General features: G+C 39.9%; 1 protein-coding gene and 2 long non-coding RNA genes across 6 annotated transcripts; 2 read left to right on the top strand and 1 right to left on the bottom strand.

Moving 5' to 3' along the window:
* The first annotated feature begins 2,435 nt into the window (after positions 1 to 2,435).
* LOC147314880 (uncharacterized) lies at positions 2,436 to 9,043 on the top strand. 3 transcript variants are annotated; one of them, XR_015124534.1, is made up of 6 exons: positions 2,436 to 2,587; positions 7,030 to 7,122; positions 7,605 to 7,735; positions 7,988 to 8,095; positions 8,200 to 8,315; positions 8,458 to 9,043. It is a non-coding gene; the product is annotated as an uncharacterized LOC147314880 (long non-coding RNA). The 3 variants fall into 3 exon arrangements; XR_015124533.1 differs by lacking the exon at positions 2,436 to 2,587 and having other exon boundaries at positions 6,631 to 7,122; positions 7,610 to 7,735; XR_015124532.1 differs by lacking the exon at positions 2,436 to 2,587 and having other exon boundaries at positions 6,631 to 7,122.
* A 2,038-nt stretch (positions 9,044 to 11,081) lies between these two features.
* LOC147314879 (uncharacterized) lies at positions 11,082 to 15,602 on the bottom strand. Of its 2 annotated transcripts, none has more exons than XR_015124725.1 (5): positions 15,242 to 15,602; positions 14,085 to 14,176; positions 13,212 to 13,366; positions 12,475 to 12,532; positions 11,082 to 11,556 (listed from the first exon to the last, which is right to left on the bottom strand). It is a non-coding gene; the product is annotated as an uncharacterized LOC147314879 (long non-coding RNA). The 2 variants fall into 2 exon arrangements; XR_015124726.1 differs by having other exon boundaries at positions 11,082 to 11,553.
* A 4,865-nt stretch (positions 15,603 to 20,467) lies between these two features.
* On the top strand, positions 20,468 to 23,902 carry LOC147314878 (dehydrogenase/reductase SDR family member 11-like). Its single transcript, XM_086261986.1, has 7 exons — positions 20,468 to 20,737; positions 21,210 to 21,419; positions 21,683 to 21,777; positions 22,870 to 22,999; positions 23,142 to 23,234; positions 23,320 to 23,385; positions 23,509 to 23,902. The coding sequence occupies exons 1-7, from the start codon at positions 20,594 to 20,596 to the stop codon at positions 23,536 to 23,538; spliced, it is 768 nt and encodes a 255-aa protein (XP_086118112.1). The 5' UTR covers positions 20,468 to 20,593; the 3' UTR covers positions 23,539 to 23,902.
* The last annotated feature ends 1,346 nt before the right edge of the window (positions 23,903 to 25,248 follow it).

The following is a 25,248-nucleotide window of genomic DNA, read 5'->3' as shown; positions in this document are numbered from 1 at the left end:
TTCTACAATGCCACCAAGTACGCTGTAACTGCTCTGACTGAGGGCCTGGGGCAGGAGCTGCATGCAGACTTTGTAGAGACAGAATTTGAACACAGCTCTACAGGGAATATCCTGATAAAGGAGCATAAGGTAAAAGTATTATTCCTACATGTAAGGTACTGTTAAGATGATTATACACATACAAAATATTTGTATTTTATACAAATACTTTTTACTTCTCAGACAGCCTATGAAAGCAATAGATATTGCCAGTGCTGTCATATACGTGCTCAGTGCCCCCTTCATGTTCAGGTTGGTCATTTTCTCTTACTGTTAACCTTTTTTATTGTGACAAATTTTATGTCTGTTATGTTTACTCATAATGAATTCATCAAATTTTTCTTTCAGGTTGGAGACATTCTGTTTGAAGGTGTGTTGCAGGTGAAGCAGAGTTTGTTACCCTGGCAACTACAGTGCAGGAACCCATAATAGCTTTACATTAAAGTGGTGTGATTGATTTGCCTCACTACTCAACTCTGCCAAATTGTAGTCAATTCACAGCAGACTGAAAAGAAACTCATCCAGCTGTTAACTCTTCTTCTCAAAGCCTCACCTGCTATCTGCTCAGAAGTGCTGTTGACCAACCAGGATTACCCAGGAAAACACTTTAATTAATGACAACTTCCTACTTATTATATTAAATCTTACTTGTTGGATAGTTTTAAACCAGTAAAAGGTTTGTTTTGTTGTTGTTGTTTTTTGTTTTTGTTTTTGTTTTTTTTACAGTTAAATCAATGTTAACTGGTTAAAACCTTATTGGTTAGACACACACAGTGTGCATTTTCACATCACTGAGAAGAGGCTACTGGTATGAAAACCTTTCAGTCAAACCTAAAAAGTACTCTCTTGATTTGTGTGATATGCAGCAGACAGTGATATTTCGGCAGATAAAGGATATATGGAATATCCTCCATCAGAAATCATTTTCATAGCTTTTTCGTGCAAACTATTAGCAAGAGCTACAGTTACATTTTGGAGTTGGAGTTTTAAGTTGCAAACTGTAGTAGGTGTGTGAAAAGTAAATTTACATTGTGTAGCTGGTTAGATATTTTTGTTTCATATTTTGCCTTTGTCTTTTTTACACGACTGTACTACGACCTCTAGTGGTTAACATTATAATGGAAGTTAAAGCAGAGCTGGTTTGGTTTCAAAAACTGGCAGCAGAGTGCTGGCCAGCCCTTTCAAGTGTGACTTGACCAAATAGCAGGAAATTCTGTCCACGACTGTACTACGATCTCTAGTGGTTAACATTGTAATGGAAGTAAAAGCAGAGCTTTGAAATGCAAAATGATGATGAACTTCAGTGGTCTGTTTTCTTGGGACATTTGTGCTCTTCATTAACAACCAGCCATGGTTTAATTTCCATACATCAGTATTGCCATGTTTATACCAGTGTTATCTTATTATGAGTGAACTGCTTGTTTAAAATGCAATTAAAATGAAAGTTCAATAAGTCACAGTAAAAAACATGAAATAAGAGAAAATCACAAATCTGAATATGCAGAGAGGCATCTGAGAAGAGAAAGAGCTTAGCCGTCATGATGTGTGTCGGTCTACCAATCTACAGACAAACTCGACATGTCTTTTCTCCACAAGTCTTCCTCAAACAGAAATCATATTTAAAATAAACCAACTACTACTGCCACAAATAATAATAATAATGATAAGGAGGTTTATTCTGCTGTGTCATGCTGACATGAGACCAAGAAACTGGGCGGGCAGCCAGTTTATCCTACTGTAAATACATTAATAAAACCGGTTAGTTACAATTCATCTTCCATTATAACACTGTAAACCTGACTCTATGTAAAATGTAACAATTTTTGGTGTAGTGTTTTTTATTTTATATGGGTTATTTATGGAAGCTCGTCCCCCGTCAAAAATAAAAACTACAAGAAACAACAAACAACCTTCATGGTCCAAAATTCAACTTCCTCAGAAGTTTGGATTTATTGGAGTCACAATTCTGGTATAAAGTAATACCAAATAATGCCTTCTTTCCTTCTTTGTTGTTGAGTTGTGTAATGTGAAATGCTTATGACCTTCACAAGTTTTCCATTTCTGCAAATTCACTCACTTTAGTCTTTATTGTCGCAGTCACGGTGTATGGTGCATAGAAGGAGAGTGTGCTGACACAACTATGATATTTTAGTTTGAGATAATAACTTTTGTTTGATAAAGAACTTGCTTTGTAGCCAGTGATTCAGCTGAAATGAAGTGGTTAATCAGTCAATGCGTTCCATTCGTTGGCGTCCCGTGAAGTCTGCACCGGGACTTAAGACGTTCCAATATATATATCTATAGATGGATGGTTAACAGGCACAAGACAGTTGGCGCTCACTGTCACTGAGACTCCTCATCACTCTCTTCATACTTTTGGTGCTTTCGTCCGTGTAGCAGGTTACCGGTGTCTGTGATGGAGCGCTGGCGGGGCAGAGTAGCTCTGGTGACCGGAGCCTCAGTCGGGATCGGTGCGGCTGTAGCGGTAGAGCTGGTCCGGCTCGGCATGAAAGTGGTGGGCTGCGCCAGGGACGTCAGAAAACTCCAGGTTTGTTCTGAACTAACAAACTGGATTTCAACAGAGATTATTTAATGTAAAACTCTAATGAAAAGGAATTTTTAATATGAAGCTCTGTCAGGCAAACATCATATTGGGGCTGTCGAGCAGACAGACCCTTTGTTTTACTGTGAATAAATTATAAATACTTTAATTCTTAAAACAGGTGCATTAGTTTATGATAAAGACATTGGAGGGGAGTTATTATTTCCATCTATGCACCAAACCGATTTCAGCTGAAATGGATGGAGCAATAACAAATTGCATAAGGCAATCCTATTGATGTACGCTTCAAAGAAGAAGAGTTGAGAGAAGCAAAAAATAAAGAAACAAATAAAGAAAAACATAGTTTATGCGGTATATATTGGTCTATATGCATGGGTTTCATCTTGATGAATGGAGCTGTCCAAATCCACAAAGAGCAGTAAACCTCAGGTCAACAGCCACAGCACAGGTCAGCTGATCACAACCTGTACACAAAGAAATCTGCTGGAGCTTATTATGATTAATTTACTCATGCTGCAATGATATATATAAAAAAACAAACAAACACCCAGCACGCCCCTGTGGGCGGTTTATCCTTCAAGCTCGGGTCCTCTACCAGAGGCCTGGGAGCTTGAGGGTCCTGCGCAGTATCTTAGCTGTTCCCAGGACTGCGCTCTTCTGGACAGAGATCTCCGATGTTATTCCCGGGATCTGCTGGAGCCACTCGCCTAGCTTGGGAGTCACCGCACCTAGTGCTCCGATTACCACGGGGACCACCATTACCTTCACCCTCCACATCCTCTCGAGCTCTTCTCTGAGCCCTTGGTATTTCTCCAGCTTCTCGTGTTCCTTCTTCCTGATATTGCTGTCATTCGGAACCGCTACATCGATCACTACGGCCGTCTTCTTCTGTTTGTCTACCACCACTATGTCCGGTTGGTTAGCCACCACCATTTTGTCCGTCTGTATCTGGAAGTCCCACAGGATCTTAGCTCGGTCATTCTCCACCACCCTTGGGGGCATCTCCCATTTTGACCTCGGGACTTCCAGGTTATACTCGGCACAGATGTTCCTGTACACTATGCCGGCCACTTGGTTATGGCGTTCCATGTATGCCTTGCCTGCTAGCATCTTGCACCCTGCTGTTATGTGCTGGATTGTCTCTGGGGCATCTTTACACAGCCTGCACCTGGGGTCTTGCCTGGTGTGATAGACCCCAGCCTCTATGGATCTTGTGCTCAGAGCTTGTTCTTGTGCTGCCATGATTAGTGCCTCTGTGCTGTCTTTCAGTCCAGCTTTGTCCAGCCACTGGTAGGATTTCTGGATATCAGCCACCTCCTCTATCTGCCGGTGGTACATACCGTGCAGGGGCCTGTCCTTCCATGATGGTTCCTCGTCTCCCTCCTCTTTCTTGGGTTTCTGCTGCCTGAGGTATTCACTGAGCACTCGGTCAGTTGGGGCCATCTTCCCAATGTATTCTTGGATGTTCGTTGTCTCATCCTGGACTGTGGTGCTGACACTCACCAGTCCCCGGCCCCCTTCCTTCCGCTTAGCATACAGCCTCAGGGTGCTGGATTTGGGGTGAAACCCTCCATGCATGGTAAGGAGCTTTCTTGTCTTTATGTCAGTGGCTTCTATCTCCTCCTTTGGCCAGCCTATTACCCCAGCAGGGTACCTGATCACGGGCAGGGCGTACGTGTTGATGGCCCGGATCTTGTTCTTACCATTCAGCTGACTCCTCAGGACTTGCCTGACCCTCTGCAGGTACTTGGTGGTTGCAGCTTTTCTAGCGGCCTCTTCATGGTTCCCATTCGCCTGTGGGATCCCCAAGTACTTGTAACTGTCCTCTATGTCTGCAATGTTGCCTTCTGGTAGTTCAATCCCCTCAGTTCTGACTACCTTCCCTCTCTTTGATACCATCCAACTACACTTCTCCAGTCCGAACGACATTCCAATGTCATTGCTGTATAGCCTGGTAGTGTGGATCAGTGAATCGATGTCTCGTTCACTCTTGGCATACAGCTTGATGTCATCCATGTACAGGAGGTGGCTGACAACTGCTCCGTTACGTAGTCGGTATCCGTAGCCAGTCTTGTTAATGATCTCACTGAGGGGGTTCAGGCCTATGCAGAACAGCAGTGGGGACAGAGCATCTCCTTGGTAGATCCCGCACTTGATGGTGACTTGTGCTATGGGCTTGGAGTTGGCCTCTAGTGTTGTACGCCACATCCCCATTGAGTTCCTGATGAAGGCTCTTAGGGTCCCATTGATCTTGTACAATTCTAGGCATTCCAGTATCCAGCTGTGGGGCATTGAGTCATAGGCCTTCTTGTAATCAATCCAGGCAGTGTACAGGTTGGTCAGTCTGGTCTTGCAGGCTCGGCTGATTGTTCTGTCTACCAGTAGCTGGTGTTTTGCGCCTCTGGTATTCTTGCCAATTCCTTTCTGTGTCCCGCTCATGTATTGACCCATGTGCCTGTTCATCTTAGCCGATATGATGCCTGACAGGAGCTTCCATGTAGTACTGAGGCAGGTTATTGGTCGGTAGTTGGAGGGGACCGGTCCCTTCTTGGGGTCCTTGGGGATCAGGACCGTCCGGCCTTCAGTTAGCCATTCCGGGTGTCTCTCGTTAACTAGCAGCTGGTTCATTTGTGCTGCCAGACGCTCGTGGAGTGCAGTTAGCTTCTTCAGCCAGTAGGCGTGAACCATGTCGGGCCCTGGTGCTGTCCAACTCTTCATACTGGAGACCCTTTCTTGGATATCTGCCACTGTGATGGTTACTGGACCCTGTTCAGGGAGGTCGCTGTGGTCTGCCCTCAGATCCTCTAGCCACTGAGCATTGCCGTTATGGGTTGCATCCTTCTCCCATATGCTCTTCCAGTATTGCTCCGTCTCCAGCCTTGGTGGTGCTGTTCTCTTATTGTTCCCTTGCCACTGAGAGTACACCTTTGCTGGTTCTGTGGAGAACAGCTGGTTTATTCTCCTGCCTTCTATCTCTCTGGTGTACCTCCTCAAGCGGCTGGCCAAGGCTGTGAGTCTTTGCTTGGCAGTTTCCAAGGCCTCAGGTATGGACAGCTTGCTGTATTTCTTAGGCACCTTATTCGTCGCACCTTTCTGCAACTCCGTTAGTTGGCTAACCTCTCTCCGTGCTACTTTGATCTTGCCCTCTAGCCTCCTTCTCCATGGAGGGTACTGCCCCTTGTGGCTGTTCAACTTGTAGCCAAGCATCTCACTGATCACTGCTGCCGTATTGTAGATCAGCTTGTTAGTGTCGGTAATCGTGGTTGTAGGTATTGCCCGTAGTGCTGCATTAACATCATCTAGCAGACCTTCTGAGGGTACTTCACGTAATCTTGGTAACCGGCTACGGGGGATCCAGGTTTCAAGCTTGGCCATTATCCTATTTTTCAGGTCAGTTCCTCTCGCACTCAACGATCCTTCTCCTATCACACTTGGGGCTATGTACCCAATCTCGGGTGGGGGTGATGATATCTCCCCCCTGACCTGGCGTCCTGACTCCTCCTTGCCGTAGCATTTGTGTTGTACCTCGTCAATCTCTAGCTGTGAGAGCAGTCCCTTCTTTCGAATGTTGGAACACTGAGCTACTAGTTGTTTTGCCGTCATTGTGGATGTTGGGTATCGAAGAATCCATAGGTCCCTCATCCTATTCATGTAGCCCCTTCCGCCGGGGTTACTTGCGTAGTAGCATTCCAACAACGCCCTGTTTTCGTCCCTTGCCCACCAATGCCTTCTTGTTCCAGTAGCCCACTTTTCGTCAGGGTGCCCTGGTTCCTCAACACCTGACGCGGACCTTGTTGATCCGGGCGACGTCCGAGCCGGCATGCCTTCATATTTATCTGTCTCGCTCATGTCTGCGGTAGGCTTGCTTAGCATAGGGGGTCTAGCCTTAGGACCCTTACTGGATACAGACGCCCCAGGCAGGAATCGAACTTGCGATCCTCTGTTCCAAAGGCGTGTAGTCTAACCACTATATATATATATATATATATATATATATTTCAGTGACTGCTGCTTATACCACAGGTTAATACACGCTACTGATCCCTGATGGGAGAATCATCAATTTTGCCAACAAAGAAGCCTGGTGGATGTTTGTTTACAGTCTGATGATGGGACATCATGCTCTGCATCTTCAAAGTTTGCCTCCTCATTATTATTCATACCCAGTAATGTGAAGTATGCTCATATCTACTATAACCAACCTGGTGCTCTTCATTTATGGAGGCTGTTGAGTCTGAATGTTGGATGTTGTGTATCTCGTGTTCTCTGGGCTTTGTTGTCCTCAGTCTTTTTGCAGGATCAGAAAACAAAACCAGGAGGCGCGTAAATGTTTCTTCTCCATGATGTTTCTTCAAATGTTTCTTCTGGATGATGATAAGACTGTGACATGTGGTTTTAAAAGCAACACCTTTGGTCTTGTGATGAAGCAAAGCTCAGGAAGAAGTGTGATTAAATGGTACCCACATGTGTGCTGCTGAGAAGGATGTACAGGGGCACCTGCAGCCAAATCCAAGCCTCAGGTTAGTTGTAGTTGCAGAACGCTATAGACTGAGACAGCTGAGGCATCAAATGTTTGATTAAACGGATGAAAAAGAGAAGTTTCTTCCCTATAGTTATCACTTCTTAAAATCTGTAGCAACTTCAAGTCTGTCAGCATGCTGAGCATGCTCAGAATGTGACAATATATTTTTGTTCAATATTTAATTTCTTTCAGTTGCAATTGATAAATGAAAAAATATATATATTCTTATAATTTAGCAAACTAATTTATCAAAAAAAAAATACATATATCTGTATTCGTTTTAATAAATTAATTTGACACCTGTATTGAAAATACCATATTGTATTCATACAGAATCAGTTTGGTATCATTGTTTGTCTGCTCACTGATTGTTGAAGCTAAGAGCTACTTTGATCTGTTTAGATCTAAAGTATCCAAAGTTGAGCTCTGATGTTTCTTCACCCCTGTGTGTGTGATATGTGATTTCCTACATGCTGGCAGAGCAGAGTGGCAGTTTGTGCTCACAGATGGTGACGGTGTGGAGAGACGGTGGTGTTTCCTCAGAAGAACCAGCAGAGTCACTTGCTGACTGATGTTCATCTGCACTGCACAGAGGAAATCAACTGACCGAGGTTTGTCCAGTGACGTGTTATGAAATGTATATTTGTTTTATGCTTACAGATATGTTTTTCTTGACAGAGGCTCTGCAGAGGTTAGACAAAGCAGAGAAAACATGTGCTTTACATTTTACTGTGATTTATTGAGATATTTGTTGCCTGATGTTCAGCAGGAATGGAGAAATAGAATCAAAGGAAGATGTTTTTCCTGTTTTTGTAATGATGTAAGTAAATCTTCAATATTATTTATTTGCTTGGTTATATTAGGAGTGTTTCTGAGTGAGGGGGGAGGAGTCATCATCCAGGTAAAGTGACGTGGATCAGTGGATACACTTGTCTCCCCTTTAAAGGAGACGATCCAAGTCATCCTTAAATGTTAGTGCTTTCAAATACACAAACATTTTAAAGGACAAAAATGAACATCCAACTTTGACTGTAACACAAAATAAATCTTTGCATGTGTGTTTTCAAACTCTCAGATGGGCAGCATATCAGTCTTGGACTGTCTAACCTGCAGCACTGAATGACCACCACACATGAGCATGTTCCTGCAACATTCAGCATCTGATCCTTCATCTGTGTGCTTCTGCTTTTGGTAAGTAGAGTTACCCAACTCCAGTAACTCTAAACACATGCCATCCATTTCTAACGGCCTGGTTACTTCCTGTCAGTTACTTTAGAAACCATGTGGTCACCTGACCTAACACTGTTTCTTCTTCTTCCCCTTAATGGTCAAGTGTCACATGTCAAACAGCTGGAGAGGAAACTACACCAGTGTCCTGAGATGTTTCACCAACACGTGCCAGATGCTGTTCCTTCATGGTGACATCACCAGAGACAGCCCCGCCCACCTCAGGACCTCGCCATTGATCATGATGATTATAATGATGACAGCGAGCGGAACTAAGACTGTAAAAATCCACGACCAGAATGTTTCTTTCTAATTATTAATGAATACTGAGAGCCTCTTTCTGTGTTTTGTATGTTTTGGGGTTGTTTTTTTTTTACCTCATTTGTTACTAACAAAGTTCACAAACTCACACAGTTTACATTCTGTATGTTTCCATCTTTACCAGCCACACTCTAACTGCATTTAAGAAAATAATCCTTAGAAATCGTCGTTTTTCTCTTTTGTAATTGATGATAATTCAGTGAATATACTGCGCTGCTTCCTTCTATTGCGTCACACATTGACGTTTTTCCAGTTATTTTTTACTGCTGTTTGAATTCTCTGTATGTTTGACCCTGTAGACTGTTTGATGGACTGCTTGTCTTCCTGTTTGTAACCGCCGCCTGTTTTTTAATAAAGATTTGGATTTCTGACTTCAACACAGCCTCTGCGTGTCCTCCCTTTGTGTCCTCTTCCTCTGTGAATGTGTTGCATGTGTCACAGATTCATTTTATTAACAGCTCTCCCACAGTGAGTTGCATCAGCATTCATTCACAGCACATTTCAGAAGGATTCAGATTAATACAGTGATCTTATAGTCAGAATGATCCTGACAGAGTGCCACTGTAAACTATCTTTCATCAGGTCAATTTTAAAGCTCAGTATTTCAAAGCAGGATTTATGAAGACTCATACTGGCATTAGGACTAATAATATGTACTTACAAAGTCAAAGTTTTTTAATTATGCTAGAATATTGGAAGACAATCAACTTTTAGTGTTTTCTGCATATTAATTATTCTGAAATAGAGACGGTGACCCTAACTGTACAGAAGCACTAAACAACTGACAATCTAACAGACATCATTGGCCTGAGCCGTCATACACAGTGAGTCTGATCCTTTGCTGTGAGAGTCTGACAAGCATGTTTCTGGTCAGTTTGGAAGAAATAAGATCACAATGTTGATCTTTTTTTCAATATTACTTCTCTTTTACAACATAAACTGTGATCAAAGGTACTTATGTTCACAGCATGTAATAATACTGACAGTCCAGGGCATTGTGGTCTGTTGAGCTAGGGTTAGGGTTAGGGTTAGCAATTCAGACATATGTAATCAATATTAAACGTCTCTGACGTGGGCCACTGTCCGCAGTGTTGGGAAATCCATACCAGGCTGGAACGAGTCAAGGTAGGTGAGCATCCACGAGAAGACACAGCAGATGCATCCTACTGACAGGACCAGGAGACTCCAGAAACCGAGCATCTTCTCTTCAGTGCCATCCTCTCCTGTCACCCTCTCTGCCCGCAGCTCTTTGAGTATGGGGTAGATAAGGGCGCAGAGAAACCCTTATTACTCATTTGTATTATAATTCAATTTTCATGAAATATTCATATTCAGTATCGGTCCTTTTATATTAATAACCACGGATCCACCCAGGCTCATGGTGGGGCAGGGCTCTGTCCTGGGATGCTTGAGTACAAGGTAACGTACACCCTGACCAGGTATCCAGTCTGTCAGAATTGTTTTCAATATTTGGTTCAAAAACATGAGTGACAACAAAATTCCAATTAGGATTCTTGCATATGATGAATGAAGTCTGTCTTTGACTGTATTGTCCAGCTGATCCATCAAACCCCCAGCAGGTGAACCTTATTCATGACATAACACGGCAACAATGTAAAAAATGAAACAGCAACAGTCTAAATGTAAAGTGCATTCTAAAGTCCTCTTCAATAAATCATATGCAAAGAGTCATTCAGGACTGTAAAACGTGAACTACAGAACCCAGAGTCTTCATCATTAAATCTCTGGTTGCTTCATTTTCCTATCCTATATCAGATACTTTAAGGTTAGGTTAGGTAAACTTGCATTCTCATGGTGAGGCAAAATGCTTTATGTGTGTGCGCGTGTCATGAACGGCTATAAAAGGCCTATAATTAAAGAACAAAGCGGGGTTTGAGTTCGAGTTGCGGCAGACTGTCACTACTTGTAAATGGAACGCAGCCTTCCTACGGCGGACAGCTAATAACAGGAATCGGACGCGGTCCACCCAAGTCCACAGCAACCACCATAGCAACCGCCTAGCATGACCTTAAAAACATATTCTGTCTTCATAACTATCAAAAATGTGAAATGATTTGCAAAGTGTGAAAGTGTTACAGCTGCAGAGAGCTATGGTGGTATCTATGGAAGCTGTTTACATAGCTAATAATATACGATGTAACCATGGAGACAGTCACGTGAGCTAGCGGTGCATGTTTACTACAGTGAATAAGGTGATTGTGTGCACAGCGTCCACACGCTGCAGAGGGTAAAGACATTACTTCAATATTGTTTTATACTGATATATATTTGCCTTCTGTTGACCATCACCTCAGGTTCACCATTACAGTTTCAGCAGACAGATGCACACTGTCTAAATATGAACACACTCAAAAACTCATGTCTCAGAAATAAGCACAGCTGTTCATGTTTGTCATTAGAGTTTTATTTGTAAGAAAATTATGAACTTCATATTGAGCATCAAATAAAAGAACATTTCACAACTCTGAGTCAACAGAAACAGGTAACAGAAATGTATCTAATGTAGACATGTACAGTGTAGTGTAAGCATTAAAAGATCATAAAGGAAACACTAACATTCATGTGAAACTAATTGTAATAAAAAATGAGCAGGTGCTTTATAGATTTAAAAGAAAGAATCTGAAAACAACACTTTTTTGGTCTAAGTGATCAAAGTAGAAAACAGAACTGATGTTCAAGAACAAACCGTAGCTGCACTAATATTACACATCTCCATTGTTGTGGTGAACAGACATGTTGCTTTTAAAACCACATGCAGTGTGTGGCCATGACTGTTCACTGAGACCATGAACGCCACTTCGCTGAAGCCTTCGCCTTCTTCTTCTAAATTGGAAGCAGAAGGAGCACGAGCTGCTTTGATCTACTGAAATGAAAAAGCAGAACATCTGAGCTGAAACCAGTAAGACAGGAACAAATTCAATGCAGTGTCTCAGGTGGCTTAGCCTGTTACAACTGTTGATACAAGCTAAATACGGTTAACACACAGTGTCAGGGAGCTCCAGTGTGGGAACTAGTGGCTTTAGGTTTGTAGTCATTTAACTTTCATCCATTCATTCATTTAATTCAGGAGGAAGAAATGCCAGGTTGGTGCAGGCTGGTTACATTTGGTCCCATGCTGTCTTTAACTAAATGACTTGGTTCACTTTATGGCTGGGCTGTATGTGGGGTTATATCAGGTTATTTGGGCAGGAGTACCTGTCCTCTGTTAGACTTAGAAAGTTTCTCCATAAGTAGAGTTTCTAACTCTTCTAGCACATCTGTGGCTGACAGCTTTTTGGTGGCTCTTTTTACCCCACACTGGTTGTGAGTGTGTAAATAGCCCCACTAGTTCTTTTGGGTTGCAGTTAACTTGGGAGGAAGAGGTAGGTCTGCCATGACTAGATGAATAACAATTATCTGGGATACATAAATTTCATAATGCATGCATATATCTCTATAAACCTGCCTGAGGGCTGCCATTTTTACATTCAGTTATTTCTTTGTTGAATCTAAATAATGAATGTGTTACAGTTAAAGTGACACTGATCAGTGTAAATGGCTCATTGGGACACAGAAACCTTTAAATTAAACCTGATATCGAGTGTCAAACAATATCAAAGCTGTAAAAGCTGTTTACAGTCAGAATTTATAAAACTATGATTGTAAATAAATTCAAACAAGTGAGCTTTTCTCTTTGTGCTGAACATCAACACTGTGGTTTCTTAGACTGTAAACTTTACTTCAGCACAACCAGTTGTAGAAGCTGCCACTCCAAATGTCTTTGATAACAAGAAAAAAATACCTTTTCAGTCCACGGCCTGAAGTTCTTCTCTGACATCTTCTGCCATCAGCTTTGTCTGCTGGTTTGAAGACAATAAACCACAAAAAAGATGATTTAGTCACTTTGTCTGCATCATGCAGCTCGAATGTGTCGTGTAACGATGTTGAATAGCCGTCGTTATCCCTCTGCTGTGTCAGTAGGATTGTACTGTACAGCATCTCATTGATATGTGAGGAATGCTAATGTAAATCTCCATTTGCACTATTTGCCTATTTTGCACCACTATGCCTCCTTACTTGAATATTGTATATTGTATATTGCATAGCTTTTTTTTTTGTTATACGTAAAATTGTATTGTATTTATTTAAATTTTTACTTTTTAATTATTTTATTTGCATTTTTCTAATCACTAGGGTTTGAGAGTAACGCAATTTCTATTCTCTGTATGTCCTGTACATGTGGCAGAATTGACAATTAAAGTTGACTTGACTTGACTTGAAACACGATAACAGACTTACATCATTAAAACATAAAGGACAGGAGATATTTAGATATTTTTATATTTATATTACATTTTATAGCTGACGGATATTACTAAATAGATAGAATTTACTAAATAGCTGGATGAACATGAAAAATATGGCTATAATAACAAATGACCATGAGAGCCAGTAGAATTAATTCAACTGGACACTTAAAAGATGTCCTTAAATGCTCTTTAAGTGGCAGAACAGATGAACAAACAGTTAATCGCTTACTTGAGATGAAATCTGCTCAGCTACTTTGAAAACAGCTAAGTGGTTCCTCCTTTAACAGGATGACTGCTCAGGGGTAAGGCCATCATGCAGTCCAGCAACCTTTATGGTTCTGCTTTGATTCACCAGGAACTATTAGGGAAACCTTCCAGCGCCTCCTGTGAAAGACACAGACATAAACACAAACATTTATTAACATGTTCCACAGTCTTCCAGTTTGATTTTCTCATCCTGTGGACAACAACGTACATGGATGCAGGTTTATTGTTAACTTTTGTAAGGTTTATTTAGTGAACATATCCAGCTGCAGCTCCACTGTGATCCTGGATAAGCACTTAAGGAAATGTGTCAATAAATGGACATACATCAACTTACTATATTTATCCAAACAGACGGGACCAATAATGCTTCACTGAGTTGGAAACTTTAATGTCTCTTCTATGTAAGAATGTCTCGTGCTGATAGACCTGCAAACTTGACAACAAAGGTTTTTCAGACTGCATGTAGCTGTCCTCTATGTCAGCTCACACATTTACATTTATGTCACACTTATTTCTGCTTTCCCATTTTATAATTATTACTTACATTTTGATTAGATACCTTGAGTTTGTAAATGATCAGATTACATAATTGGAATACAATGTATCCAATTCAGGGTCGCGGGAGGATGAAGCCTATCCCAGCTGATACAGGACAAAGACAGGCTGCCAGTTTATTGCAGGGCTAACACGATATGTGTAACAGAAAATCCACTTAAATGTTTGATATTTCTTATAATAATCATAATTATGACTATTATTTAAAGGTTTCTTTATAAATACATTTTGATTTTTTATAACCTCTAAAACATAAACCTGAGCTGTTTCAGATTCTGACCTCTGACCTCACTGCAGCTCCCTCTTGGAAGTACGTCTGCTTCTTGTCTACCCGCAGTGTTGACCGCCTGCCCTTGATATCACGTACTGTACCTGAGGAACAAAAAAGGACAAACACTTGCCTTCATTTAAGAAGTACATTCATACAGAGGTAATCTATGGAAACACACTAGTACAACCTTTGGGAGAAATCAGCTCCTGTGAAACATTTCTGTAAATGAACATCATGTGGAGAATGAATGAAATGAGTTCTTCCGGTGACTCAGCAGTCCCACACTGACAAATGACATCTAGTTAAACTATTAAGCATATTTGCTCTTCTGAAATCTGTTTTAAACAACAACAAACATAAATTAGTAACAAAAATACAGCTGAGTAGAGGCTTTACAAACCACCAGCAGCCATAATGCTAAATTTTAATCTTCAAATGTTTCTGAGCCGTCTTCAACCTGCTTTTAACACATTAAAGTCCCACAGTCAATGCAGCCTGACTCAATCCTAGATGTTCAGCACAGAGACACAGAGGTACCGTTTAAAGTTTAGTGATAACCTGAGTCACTGATCATTTGCAGTATTACAGAGTCTGGCAGTCTTTGCATGATGTCCACGTCACTGTAAGTTTCTAGCTCACTCTCAGGCGTGACAGGTGTGCCAGCAGTAAAGAGTAATAATAGCCTGCATCCTGAGGTTTGTCATGCAGGATTAAAGGAGCCAGGCTTTGTTCACACAGCTAGGATTGTATTTTACACTGACCCTTGGTCAGTATAAGTATCATACAGTTTAAACGAAGCACTGAAACTTGCACATATTTATTATAGATGCACTGAAGCTAATCGAGATATTTGCTGTCAATCTGTGGCTGCGATTAAACACTTTACTGGAAACTTTATTAACTAGTAACTTCATCAGTCATGACAGAAGCTAATATTTCTGTGCTAACATCGTTTAACCAGTAACAGCTTTACTAAGCTAACGTTTACACCGTAACTTTAAGCTAGCACCATAAAGACGGTAAAACACGTAATAATATCTACAAATGCATCGTAAAGCTGTTATATTAGCACTCGGTGTATTACTAACATAACCACATTAACATTACTGACACTCGCTGACTTTTAATAGTCATTCTATAAATGCTGTCCGTGTAAATGGTCTTACCTGTAAACACTGCATATCCACCGGATTGCAGCCAGAGTGGATTCTGGAGTCTTCCACGCTCCTGTTAGTGATCCTCCATCTGGATGGATGAGAACAACCTTCTGAACAATCTAGCAGGAGATGGCCCATATCTATGGGACTGATTTGTGCTAATAACGCCCATTGTATGGACTGATAACAGCCGAAGCGGGTGAATAAAGTCACCCAGTAGCTAGCTGTGCCATTACCCAGCATACATCACTCCCTCCGTAAATGCAATAAACCATACATAAGTATCGTTCTACCTGTTTTTCAGGTAGTTGTTTACATTATATAATTTATTGTGTTCTGTATACGTCACTACAATGTGATTTGGAAAATGTCTAAATATACCGACAGCAGGCACTTCCGCAGCAATCTCTTCAATCGGAGGACCCTTCACGTCAATTCCCAACGCGAGAGGGGTACCCTGCGCGTCCACAAGTGCAGCAGAGGGAGCCTGACCATGCGTCACACGTTTGACGAGTTGGGAGTGAGAACGTGTTGTATGTTCTCATCCCTGAGGAGAAACTATTGCATCTTTCATTTGTAGCCTCCTTTCAAAACAGTCTGTGAAACATTTACCATATCTGTGTTTTTTTCATCTCAGTGAGAAGTTGCAGCATGTCACCTTAATGTACCTTAACCCTCTGATGCATGAATTATGAAAGCCTTGGTCAAGATTTTTTTCTTAAGTGCTTTTATTCTTCTCAGGACATGAAAAAAAATGTTCAACTCTTTTTTCCCCAAAAATATGTTTTTTTTATAAAGTTATAAACTTGTCCACTCCAGTGAACTACATGCGCCTGAGCACTTAGCATGAAATACTGTGAATTTACTATAAAAATTAATTACCTTGTGTTCTATTGTAAATATACAAACACTTGTTTGCTTGTATCCTTTGAAAAACATCTCAGCAATTTTTTTGGAACTTTCAACTCATAAGGCCCCAATGTTTAGACGTAAATAACAAAACCAATCAACAGTCCTAGCTGTGAATCCTACACCTGAATATGGCAAACTATCTCCAACAAGAGAAACATTTTTGAGTCTACACAGTTCTATAACGATGCAGGACAGTATTACCAAGCCCTTAGTAGCATGCTGGAAGAAAACACAAACTGACATCTTAGTCTCTGCATCTCCAAACACTTCTGTGTTCATCACACCTAGGCTGTCCGTAGTTCCTATGTCTCTGTTCTGCTCTGGCAGCCACTCTCATCATCACTGGACTTATCACTGAACTCATCATCACTGCACTCATCAATGAAATCATCATCACTGGAGCTGGATGGAATTTCCTGGACTATTCTGTACGCTGCCTTATTCTTTGCTGCATTTGAAGTCTACAAAATATGATAAAATAATTATTATAGTAACTCAAACTAGCTGATCTGCACAGAAATATACATTTTAAATGAGTAGCTTATAAATGTAACAATTATATGCTTACTTATAACCAAAACAGTCCCAAAAAACAGTGAGACAATTTATGACTTATGTTAAAAAAATATAGTGGGTAATGCATGATGTCCACTACAGTGGACACATGGTTAATCGTAGTTTTCTACATATTAGACATAACAATTTCTTATTCCAAACAGATAATATCCTTCCCTAGATGTTACTGCATATCATCATATTTTTTTTACCTGTTAGGCTCTTTTAGCATAGAAGGATTGACAGGATATGCCAGCAGTGGTCGGCAGGGGTGACAGTTTGTCTGCCATCTTTGATTCAGAGGAAATTTACTTGCAGTTGCACTAACTGAACACTGAATTGACCTCAATGGAGCATGGCAGCAGAGAGCACTCTAGAGGCTAATATGCAGTTCCACCATAGAAACCAATGCATTAAAGAGATATGTACGTTTTAGTAGCTGTCCACTCCAGTGACCACTATGCATCAGAGGGTTAATGTAATTTTTACTGACTTTATGTACTCATGAAAACACTGTATAACATTTTACTGATAATTTTCACTAAGGAATAAAATAAAAGGATTTTCAGGGAAATTTCTTTCATTGCAGTGCTCTTGTTGTGGTAAAGGATTTTAATGTGCTGTTTGTAATAGGACATTTAAATAAAAATGTCCTGTGGAGAATATCCAGTACACAAATATTTATATAAGAATAAAAACAAAGAATATATTTAAGGTAAAAGCAAAATATCTGAAAAAATTACAACAATTTCAATAAAATTACTTAAATATATTGTAATTAAGGTAAGTATAATACATTTTTTTTTTATATCTGCATAGACAAAACACCCAGAAGAATTACTATAACTAACTAGATAGCCAAGGAATTCCACCCTGTCTTTGGTTGAATACATATCAGAAAAACTGTTTCATTTCTTTCAGACACTGCTTACAGTACTTAGCAAATATAACATAAGCTGTCAAGGGGGGGTGGAAATCATGGAGCAACTGGGTAACTGGGAGGTATCCTGGGGGAACTCCCAGGTCTGGACCCCTGCATTACTGAGCTCCTGGACAGCCTGAGTTGCAACCTGGTGGCATCACATGGACAGAAATATATTGTCCCTGAAGTGTTCTGTTGGTTTTCTCTCAGGTGAATCTGGGGCCATTTGGCGGTATCAATTTATGCTCTTTATGTTCCTCCTTGCACAAAGGAGCAGATACCTGTCCAGCTAATGTTTTAAGGACCTACTGTCCTACTGTCTGTGCTTAAGGCCGTACACCCCGGGGTTTTGCTTTGCTTGTTTTCTGCTTTGTAATTCTCTTGCTAAATGTCTGTATGTATTTTTCCTGCTGTTCATATGATTCAGTGTATTAAACTCTGTTCCAAGAATTCTACTCTTTTCCAGAGCATCTTTTTGAGTGTCTTGATTTTAATTGGATCTAAAAGGGTTGGATCTCCACATCGTTGGTGGGAGAAGATTATCATGATGGCTTCAAAATTTGAGACCACAAAAGGTTTCCCTGAACAGAAACCCCATAATTCACGGGTTGTTTCACCATTGCCGCTCTAGTGCACCTGTTGTTAATTAACACCAAATGAGATTAACTTACCAGATCTTATCACAGAGCGGTGTAGTTACAAACTCAGCTGCAGGGAGCAATACCAGATGAAATGACTAACACGCCTATTGTTCATTAGTTATTAACCTTTCCCCCTTTATGTACTAGGTGAAGGGGCAGTTATGCTGACACAAACAGACCAAAGATGAAGAGCTGTTGTCAGCCTGTGAAGTTTTCAGGGACTAGCATTTGAGTTATTGTGGAAAATTTACCTACTAGGCAGTCTTTATGGAGAACACAGTATCAAGTTTATGTAGTGTGCATAGCAAATTCTGTTGGTGGGCTGTTTTGTATAATGAGATGAACCCACAGGTAGAGCAAATAACTGCTACAGTTATGTATGACGCCAAAGGTCATGAAGAAGTTACTCTCACAACTTGGCATCCATCCTTGCAACACTTCTGGTTACTTATTTGGGCAATTATTTTGAAGCAGTATCTAAATTAAAGTTAATTGTACTGGTCATAGGAGCTGCATGTATAGAATCACCAGTGAAATCTGATTGAAGAGGAAACAATGGTTGACTATGCTCCAAAATAAAAGATAAACTTCTACCACCATCTTTGCTGTTGAATAGATATCAATTCAGAGTTCCTTCAGTGCCTCATCTCTCTCTCATTCAGTGCTGATTTAAGCAGGAGATGCGCATGGATGACCAAATTAAACAGAGACTGATTTGCCATAAACATATTAAAAAGTAAAGTGAAGTTTTTCTGAATTTAAGAGCATATATAATGTGTGTTTGAATAATGTGTGTCTGTTTATCAGTCTACTCTTAAACTGTACATGTCTTTGTGTATTCAAAAAGAGATCTCGTTCTCAAAGACAATATATTTAAATGTCGGATTAAATACTCCTACTACTTCTACTACTGCTAATGCTATCATGATGATGGAGTTTTTTTCTGCTGTGTCATGCTAACATGAGAGAGAGACTGGGTGGGCAATTAGTTTGTCTTGCTGCAAAGAAATGAATAAACCAATTATTTACAATTTATCATCCATTTTTGTAAATATGACTCTGTGAAAAAGTTCACTGTTCACAACTGGTTTATAAATGACCAGGTTTATTCCAGTTTAAAACTACGGTGTTATGTTAAAACAGCATTTATGTGTTCAACTTTACAATGCAAGTCTTGTTGGATGTAGTTATTTATTTTTTGTTTACATAAAAACAAAACAAACCTTAGAAACTTGAATAAAGTTCATGCTCACAGGTGTACACACGGGTGATCACACCCACAAACTACACCCTTTTTGGCTCCTACCTCAAAGCACACTGTGTTCTGTTGATCTTATGTGCTGCACAATAATGTTTAATATTTAGTATTTACTGTCATATTCCCATATATCATTGTGATGTTGTTTATTCTATTACTCTTGTTCTCTTCTGCTTGTTTTCTTTTTTCTTTCTCAACAGGTGATCCAGGTGATTGATATATGCATTTTTTTTCTGCCCATTCTGTTGGTTTTTGTTTTTTGCCCTTCTCCCCCGTCCCTCTTCTCAGCTGTTTTTCTTTCCCTCTTTCTTTCTCCCCTTCTTTCCTCCAGTCAAGTCTGTCCCGTATTCAGCAAGTGAAAATAAAATAAACAATAAAATGTGAATCAAATGGACCATTATGGCAAGGCTGGGATGGTCAATTTGGTAAAGTAAATCCGTTGGGCATCTTTCTTTGCCTTTAGACAATAATTCTGATGGCAAAAGAGCCAAACGGGACAGGCAAAAAAAAAAAGAAAAGAAAAGAAACTTGAATAAAAAACTAAACAATATTCAAAGCTCTTTCCCCTTAAATTTAAACTTCTACCACATTCTTTGTTGCAGCATAGATTTTGATTCAGGATTCTTTTAGTGACACTTTCTCAGTCTATGGTGTTAGAGAGGAAACACCGATGATGGTCACAAACACATTATTATCCATTTATTGGACATTAAAGTGAAGCAACAGGTATAACTTACTCTGTAGACGTTATTGTGGCAGTGCAAGGTACAAAGAACTGTGCAGGGAGTACTAAAACAAGTATGATATGGAAGCTTGAGATAAGAGATTTTGTTTGATTTAGCTTGGCAGTGTAACGAATAACAAGTGTTTAATCAATCACTGCTTTCCATTCATTGGCGTGAAGGCTGCACCAAGACTTGCAACATCTTTCTGTAATATATATATATATAGAGAGAGAGAGATAGCTCACTTTAAAGGACAGTTTGAGCTCAAGGGTGACTATCCTGGAGACCCAGCGTCCCTCTCTTCATACTTGTTTTTCTTTCTTGCGTGTAGCAGGAATCCAAGCTGTGATGGAGCGCTGGCGGGGCAGAGTGGCTCTGGTGACCGGAGCCTCGGTCGGCATTGGGGCGGCTATAGCCGTAGAGCTGGTCCGACTCGGTATGAAAGTGATGGGCTGCGCCAGAGATGTTGGAAAAATACAGCTTTGTTCTGAAGTGAAAGACTCATATAATTTTTGATATGCAAATCATTTTTAATTGTGTCAGGCTGGAATGAAAACTCAGACTTTCTGCGAGAGTGCAAAGTATATTTTACACAAGATCTTCCAGCTGTGTCAGGCTTACATAAGTCATTTTATTTAACTGTAATTAAACCTGTTTTACAACAGGTCAGTCATTGTCGCACGACAATACAGACTGTGTGTAAAACTTGATTATTGATAGATGATCAATAGATTCATTGATAGATGTGGCACAACACTTTCAATTTCAATTTACTCCATTGCAGAAAAAGAAGGCTGGACACAACTGAACTGATGACAAACATCTGAATTTCAGTTTTATTTTTTTTTCTCGTCTCTACAGTTTTCACTAGAAAATAAGAAATTAATAAAAACGCTGATTTTAATCTTAATTCTTACCTTTCTAATCTTAAAGCTTATCATCTGCCATTTCCTTTTGGTTTCAGACACTGGCAGCAGAGTGTCAGAGCGCCGGCCATCCTGGTGTTTTGGTTCCTTTCAAGTGTGACTTGACCAAAGAGGAGGAGATTCTGTCCATGTTTGCAGCGATCAAAAATCAGCACAAAGGCGTGGACGTGTGCATCAACAATGCTGGTCTGGCACAGCCAGAGCCGTTGATAAATGGCAAAAGCAGTGGATGGAAGAACATGATGGACGTAAGAGCTCAGATATTTTAGAAAACAATTATCTTGACTTAGACTTCAACAATATTTTGTGTGCGGTATGTGGAAATACATTCACTGGAATGTTTTCTTTGCAGAATATTGAATGAAATAAAATTATCACTTTTATGTAGCTCTAAAAGTTGGGGAATTATTCTGTTACAGCAGCAAAACACCAAAAACAATTTAGCCCATTAAAATAATAATAATAATTATAATAATTTTTACTTTTTATTTTTCTGCATGGTTTCTTGCAGGTAAACGTTCTTGCACTGAGCATGTGTGCACGTGAAGCTTATCAGTCAATGAAAGAGAGAAATGTGGATGATGGGCACATCATAAACATAAACAGGTGCAGTTTTATTTACTGATGATCAACGACGGCCATGCCTGTGAAGTCTGATGATTTAAACATCTTTCAAATATCTTTGAATATAATCATGCTCAGATTCAGATTGAGATTATGAGCTTCTGTTGGTAACACTAATGGCAAACAAAGAACAATCAAAAGAACAAGATAAAATATACAAACAATAAGTTCACAGCGAACATGCAGACTTGAACAGAGAGGTTTTAAGTTGAGATTTCAACTGGGGGAGAGAACCAATGTTTCTTATATCTGGAGGTAGAAAGTTCCACAGGCTGGGAGCAGAGCAGCTAAAAGCTCTGCTTCCCATGGTGCTGAGGGGGAAAGAAGGCAAGCTGGATAGAAGAAGAAGATCGAAGTGAGCGGGCAGAAGAGGTAGTGCTTGACAGGTCAGAAAGGTAAGGAGGAACAAGGTTATGAAGGGTCTTGAAGGTAATCAGATGAAACTTGTATGCCATTCAGAATTTCATAGGGAGCCAGTGACATTCCTGAAGGATATGGATGATGTGCTGGTATGCGGGCAGCGCAGTTTTGAACCAGTTGAAGCTTATGGAGGGATTTTTGGGGGAAACCATGCAAGAGAGAATTACAATAGACAGTGTGGGATGTAACTATACTATGATCAAGAAAGGATACAGACTGGGTGGAAAGAGAAGGATACAATCGGTCCGTGTTGCGTAGATGGAAATAGGCAGAACAAGTGAGATCATTAATGTGAGATTTATAGGATAGTGAGCTGTCTAGGATGATGCCAAGACTCTTAACCTAAAGTGAATGGAAACTGTGGAGATTTCAATAGTGAGAATGAAAAGATTTGCCTTTATTCCCAATATTGGGAATAAATAGGCATATTTGTGCACATTTTTGTATATTCAATCCTGGAATTCAGTTCAGTAGATGAGTTTGAGATGAGGAGGAAGAGGGTGACATTTTATTAAGATGCCAGTGGCGCTCACTCGTTTCATTTCTTTGGTAAAGAGGACTCCTCCTCCAAGGATAAAACACAGATGTGATCCTGAAATCAGATAAAAAATATGTTGGTAAATGCTGACCTAGTGAAATGTTCTTCTGTTGTAGTGTGGGTGGACATCATGTCTATCCCGTTCCCGATTTACATTTCTACATGGCGACCAAGTTCGCTGTAACCGCGCTGACTGAGGGCCTGAGGCAGGAGCTGCGTGCAGAAAAAACTCATATCAGAGCCACGGTAAGGTTTTAAAGAACACTGATAAACCCAAAAAGTGCCCTTAAAACCAATTTCAGCTGCTATGAGACACATTTACAATACTTTCCGAAGTCGACACACAATCACACTTCTTTTACCTTTGTTTTTCTTTTGTTTTTTACAGAGCCTCTCTCCTGGTTTAGTGGACACAGAATTTGTATCACGGCTCCACAGCAATGAACCTGAAAAAGTAGCTGCTATGTACAGTGAATTTAAGGTATAATTATTAATCTCACAGTTTATAGATTGTTAATATGATTACTCTGATAAAAGTTATTAAGCATTTTTCACTTCTCTGACAGCCTTTGGAACCAAAAGACATTGCCAGTGCTGTCACATACGTGCTCAGCGCCCCGCCTCATGTTCAGGTTTGTAGGTTTTCTCTTATTTTCAACTTTTTAAATGTTCACTTATTGAATTTAGCTCATTAATATTGTAAATATCACCAGATTACTCAAAATAAGATAATATTTCTATAACTTTCCTTTCAGGTTGGCGACATTAACTTTGAAGCTGTGTAGCTGGTAACACAGTGCAGGCACACAATCCAGCCTCCACAACAAAGTGGTGTGAAACTCCTGACTGCTCAACACTGCTCTCCATTTATCCTCTGCTAAGAAAAAATAAACAAAAACCACCAACCATTACTGAGCACACTCCTACGTGATCCTAAAATGATAAAAAGCCAAGTCAAAGTTGAATTTTTCATCAAACAGAACTGTCAAATGACTGTGAGAAAATTACCAAAATAAATTTTTCTAATGCGAATGAAGAAAGACTTGAGAATGTTTTTGTTCAATTCAGATGCACACTGACCTAAACTGAAATTGAACTCAACAGAATTAACAATAAACTGTTCTTATTAACTATGCCCTAGAGACTGGTAAGTGGCCTTTGTTCATTAATCTATGTTCTCCAACCAGTTGGTGAATGGTTGCTGGAAGTTTTTGGCAGTCACTAGGTAAAATTCGGGGCAAGGAGGTATATGGTGCTGTACTAAAAACTCTGTTGTGGTTCCTTTGTACGGTAGCAGATTTCTGCACTCTCCAACAGTTTGTGTGGATGATGCAAATATTTCTGAAAACACTCACCAAATCGCTGAGTGTCTTGACAATTTGACACTGCTCAGCAAGCACAATGCTCCATTGTCAAGGATGCAATAGAGAACTGTTTGCTAGTGTTAATTGTGGTTGTAATAAATAATACATTTGTTGTAAATAATTAAATGCAGGTATCTGAGAGAGTACACTTTTAAAGGAGTTGTCAATACAAAACTTAGCCTACCAAGAAATCATATAAGTTTGGTTTCAAAAACTGGCAGCAGAGTGTCAAAGTGCTGGCCACCCTGGTGTTTTGGTCCCTTTCAAGTGTGACTTGACCAAAGAGCAGTAGATTCTGGCCACGACTGTACTATGACCTGTAGTGGCTAATATTGTAATGGAAGTAAAAGCAGAGCTTTGAAATGCAAAATAGTGATGATCTTCAGAGGTATGTTTTCTTGGGACATTTTGTGCTCTTCACGAAGAACCAGCCATGGTTTAAATTCCATACATCAGTATTGCCATGTTTATATCAGTGTTATCTTAATATGAGTAAAGTGTTTGTGTTTAAAATGCAATTAAAAGGAAAGTTCAATGAGTCACAGTAAAAAGCATGAAATAAGAGAAAATCACGACTCTGAAAATGCAGAGAGGCGCTGAGCACATATTATGATGGCACTGGCAACATCTGTTTTTTCTAGAAGCTATCAGAGAAGAGAAAGCATGTCTGTCATTTCTCCACAACTGTTCCTAAAAGAGAAATCCAATTTAAAATACTCCAACTGCTGCAACTAATACTACTGCCACAAATAATAATAAATAAAGTTAATGATAATGAGGTTTTTTCTGCTGTGTCATGCTGAGATGACACCAAGAAACTAGGCGAGCAGCCAGTTTATGTTACTCTATAACCGAATTGCAATTCATCATCCATTATAACTCTGTACACATGACTCTGTGTCAAAGTTCATTTTTATCAGTATAATAATGTAACAATGCTTAGTGTAGTTTTATTTTATTTTATATGGATCGTTTATGGAAATTTGTTTCTACCCTAACCTAATTCTAACTACCGGTAAGTAACAAAGTAACTAATTACTTTTAAAAATAAGTAATCAGTAATTAGTAACTACTTACTATTTTCAAGTAACTTGACCAACACTGCTGATAACACATGAGAACAATAAACGT

The sequence above is a fragment of the Aulonocara sp. 'chitande type north' Nkhata Bay genome, linkage group LG14 (assembly GCF_057382095.1).
Source record: "Aulonocara sp. 'chitande type north' Nkhata Bay isolate Kocher_YH1m ecotype deep benthic linkage group LG14, A_spYH_male_GT1.1, whole genome shotgun sequence".
NCBI classification, from domain to species: domain Eukaryota; kingdom Metazoa; phylum Chordata; class Actinopteri; order Cichliformes; family Cichlidae; genus Aulonocara; species Aulonocara sp. 'chitande type north' Nkhata Bay.
This window is presented reverse-complemented; position numbering and strand designations above follow the sequence as displayed.

Excerpts from the sequence above, each read along its gene's own strand:
- LOC147314878 (XM_086261986.1), top strand. The coding sequence starts at position 20,594 with ATGGAGCGCTGGCGGGGCAGAGTGGCTCTGGTGACCGGAGCCTCGGTC. Across the intron at positions 23,000-23,141 it reads AAACTCATATCAGAGCCACG|AGCCTCTCTCCTGGTTTAGT; the intron begins GTAAGGTTTTAA and ends TGTTTTTTACAG. Across the intron at positions 23,235-23,319 it reads CTATGTACAGTGAATTTAAG|CCTTTGGAACCAAAAGACAT; the intron begins GTATAATTATTA and ends CTTCTCTGACAG.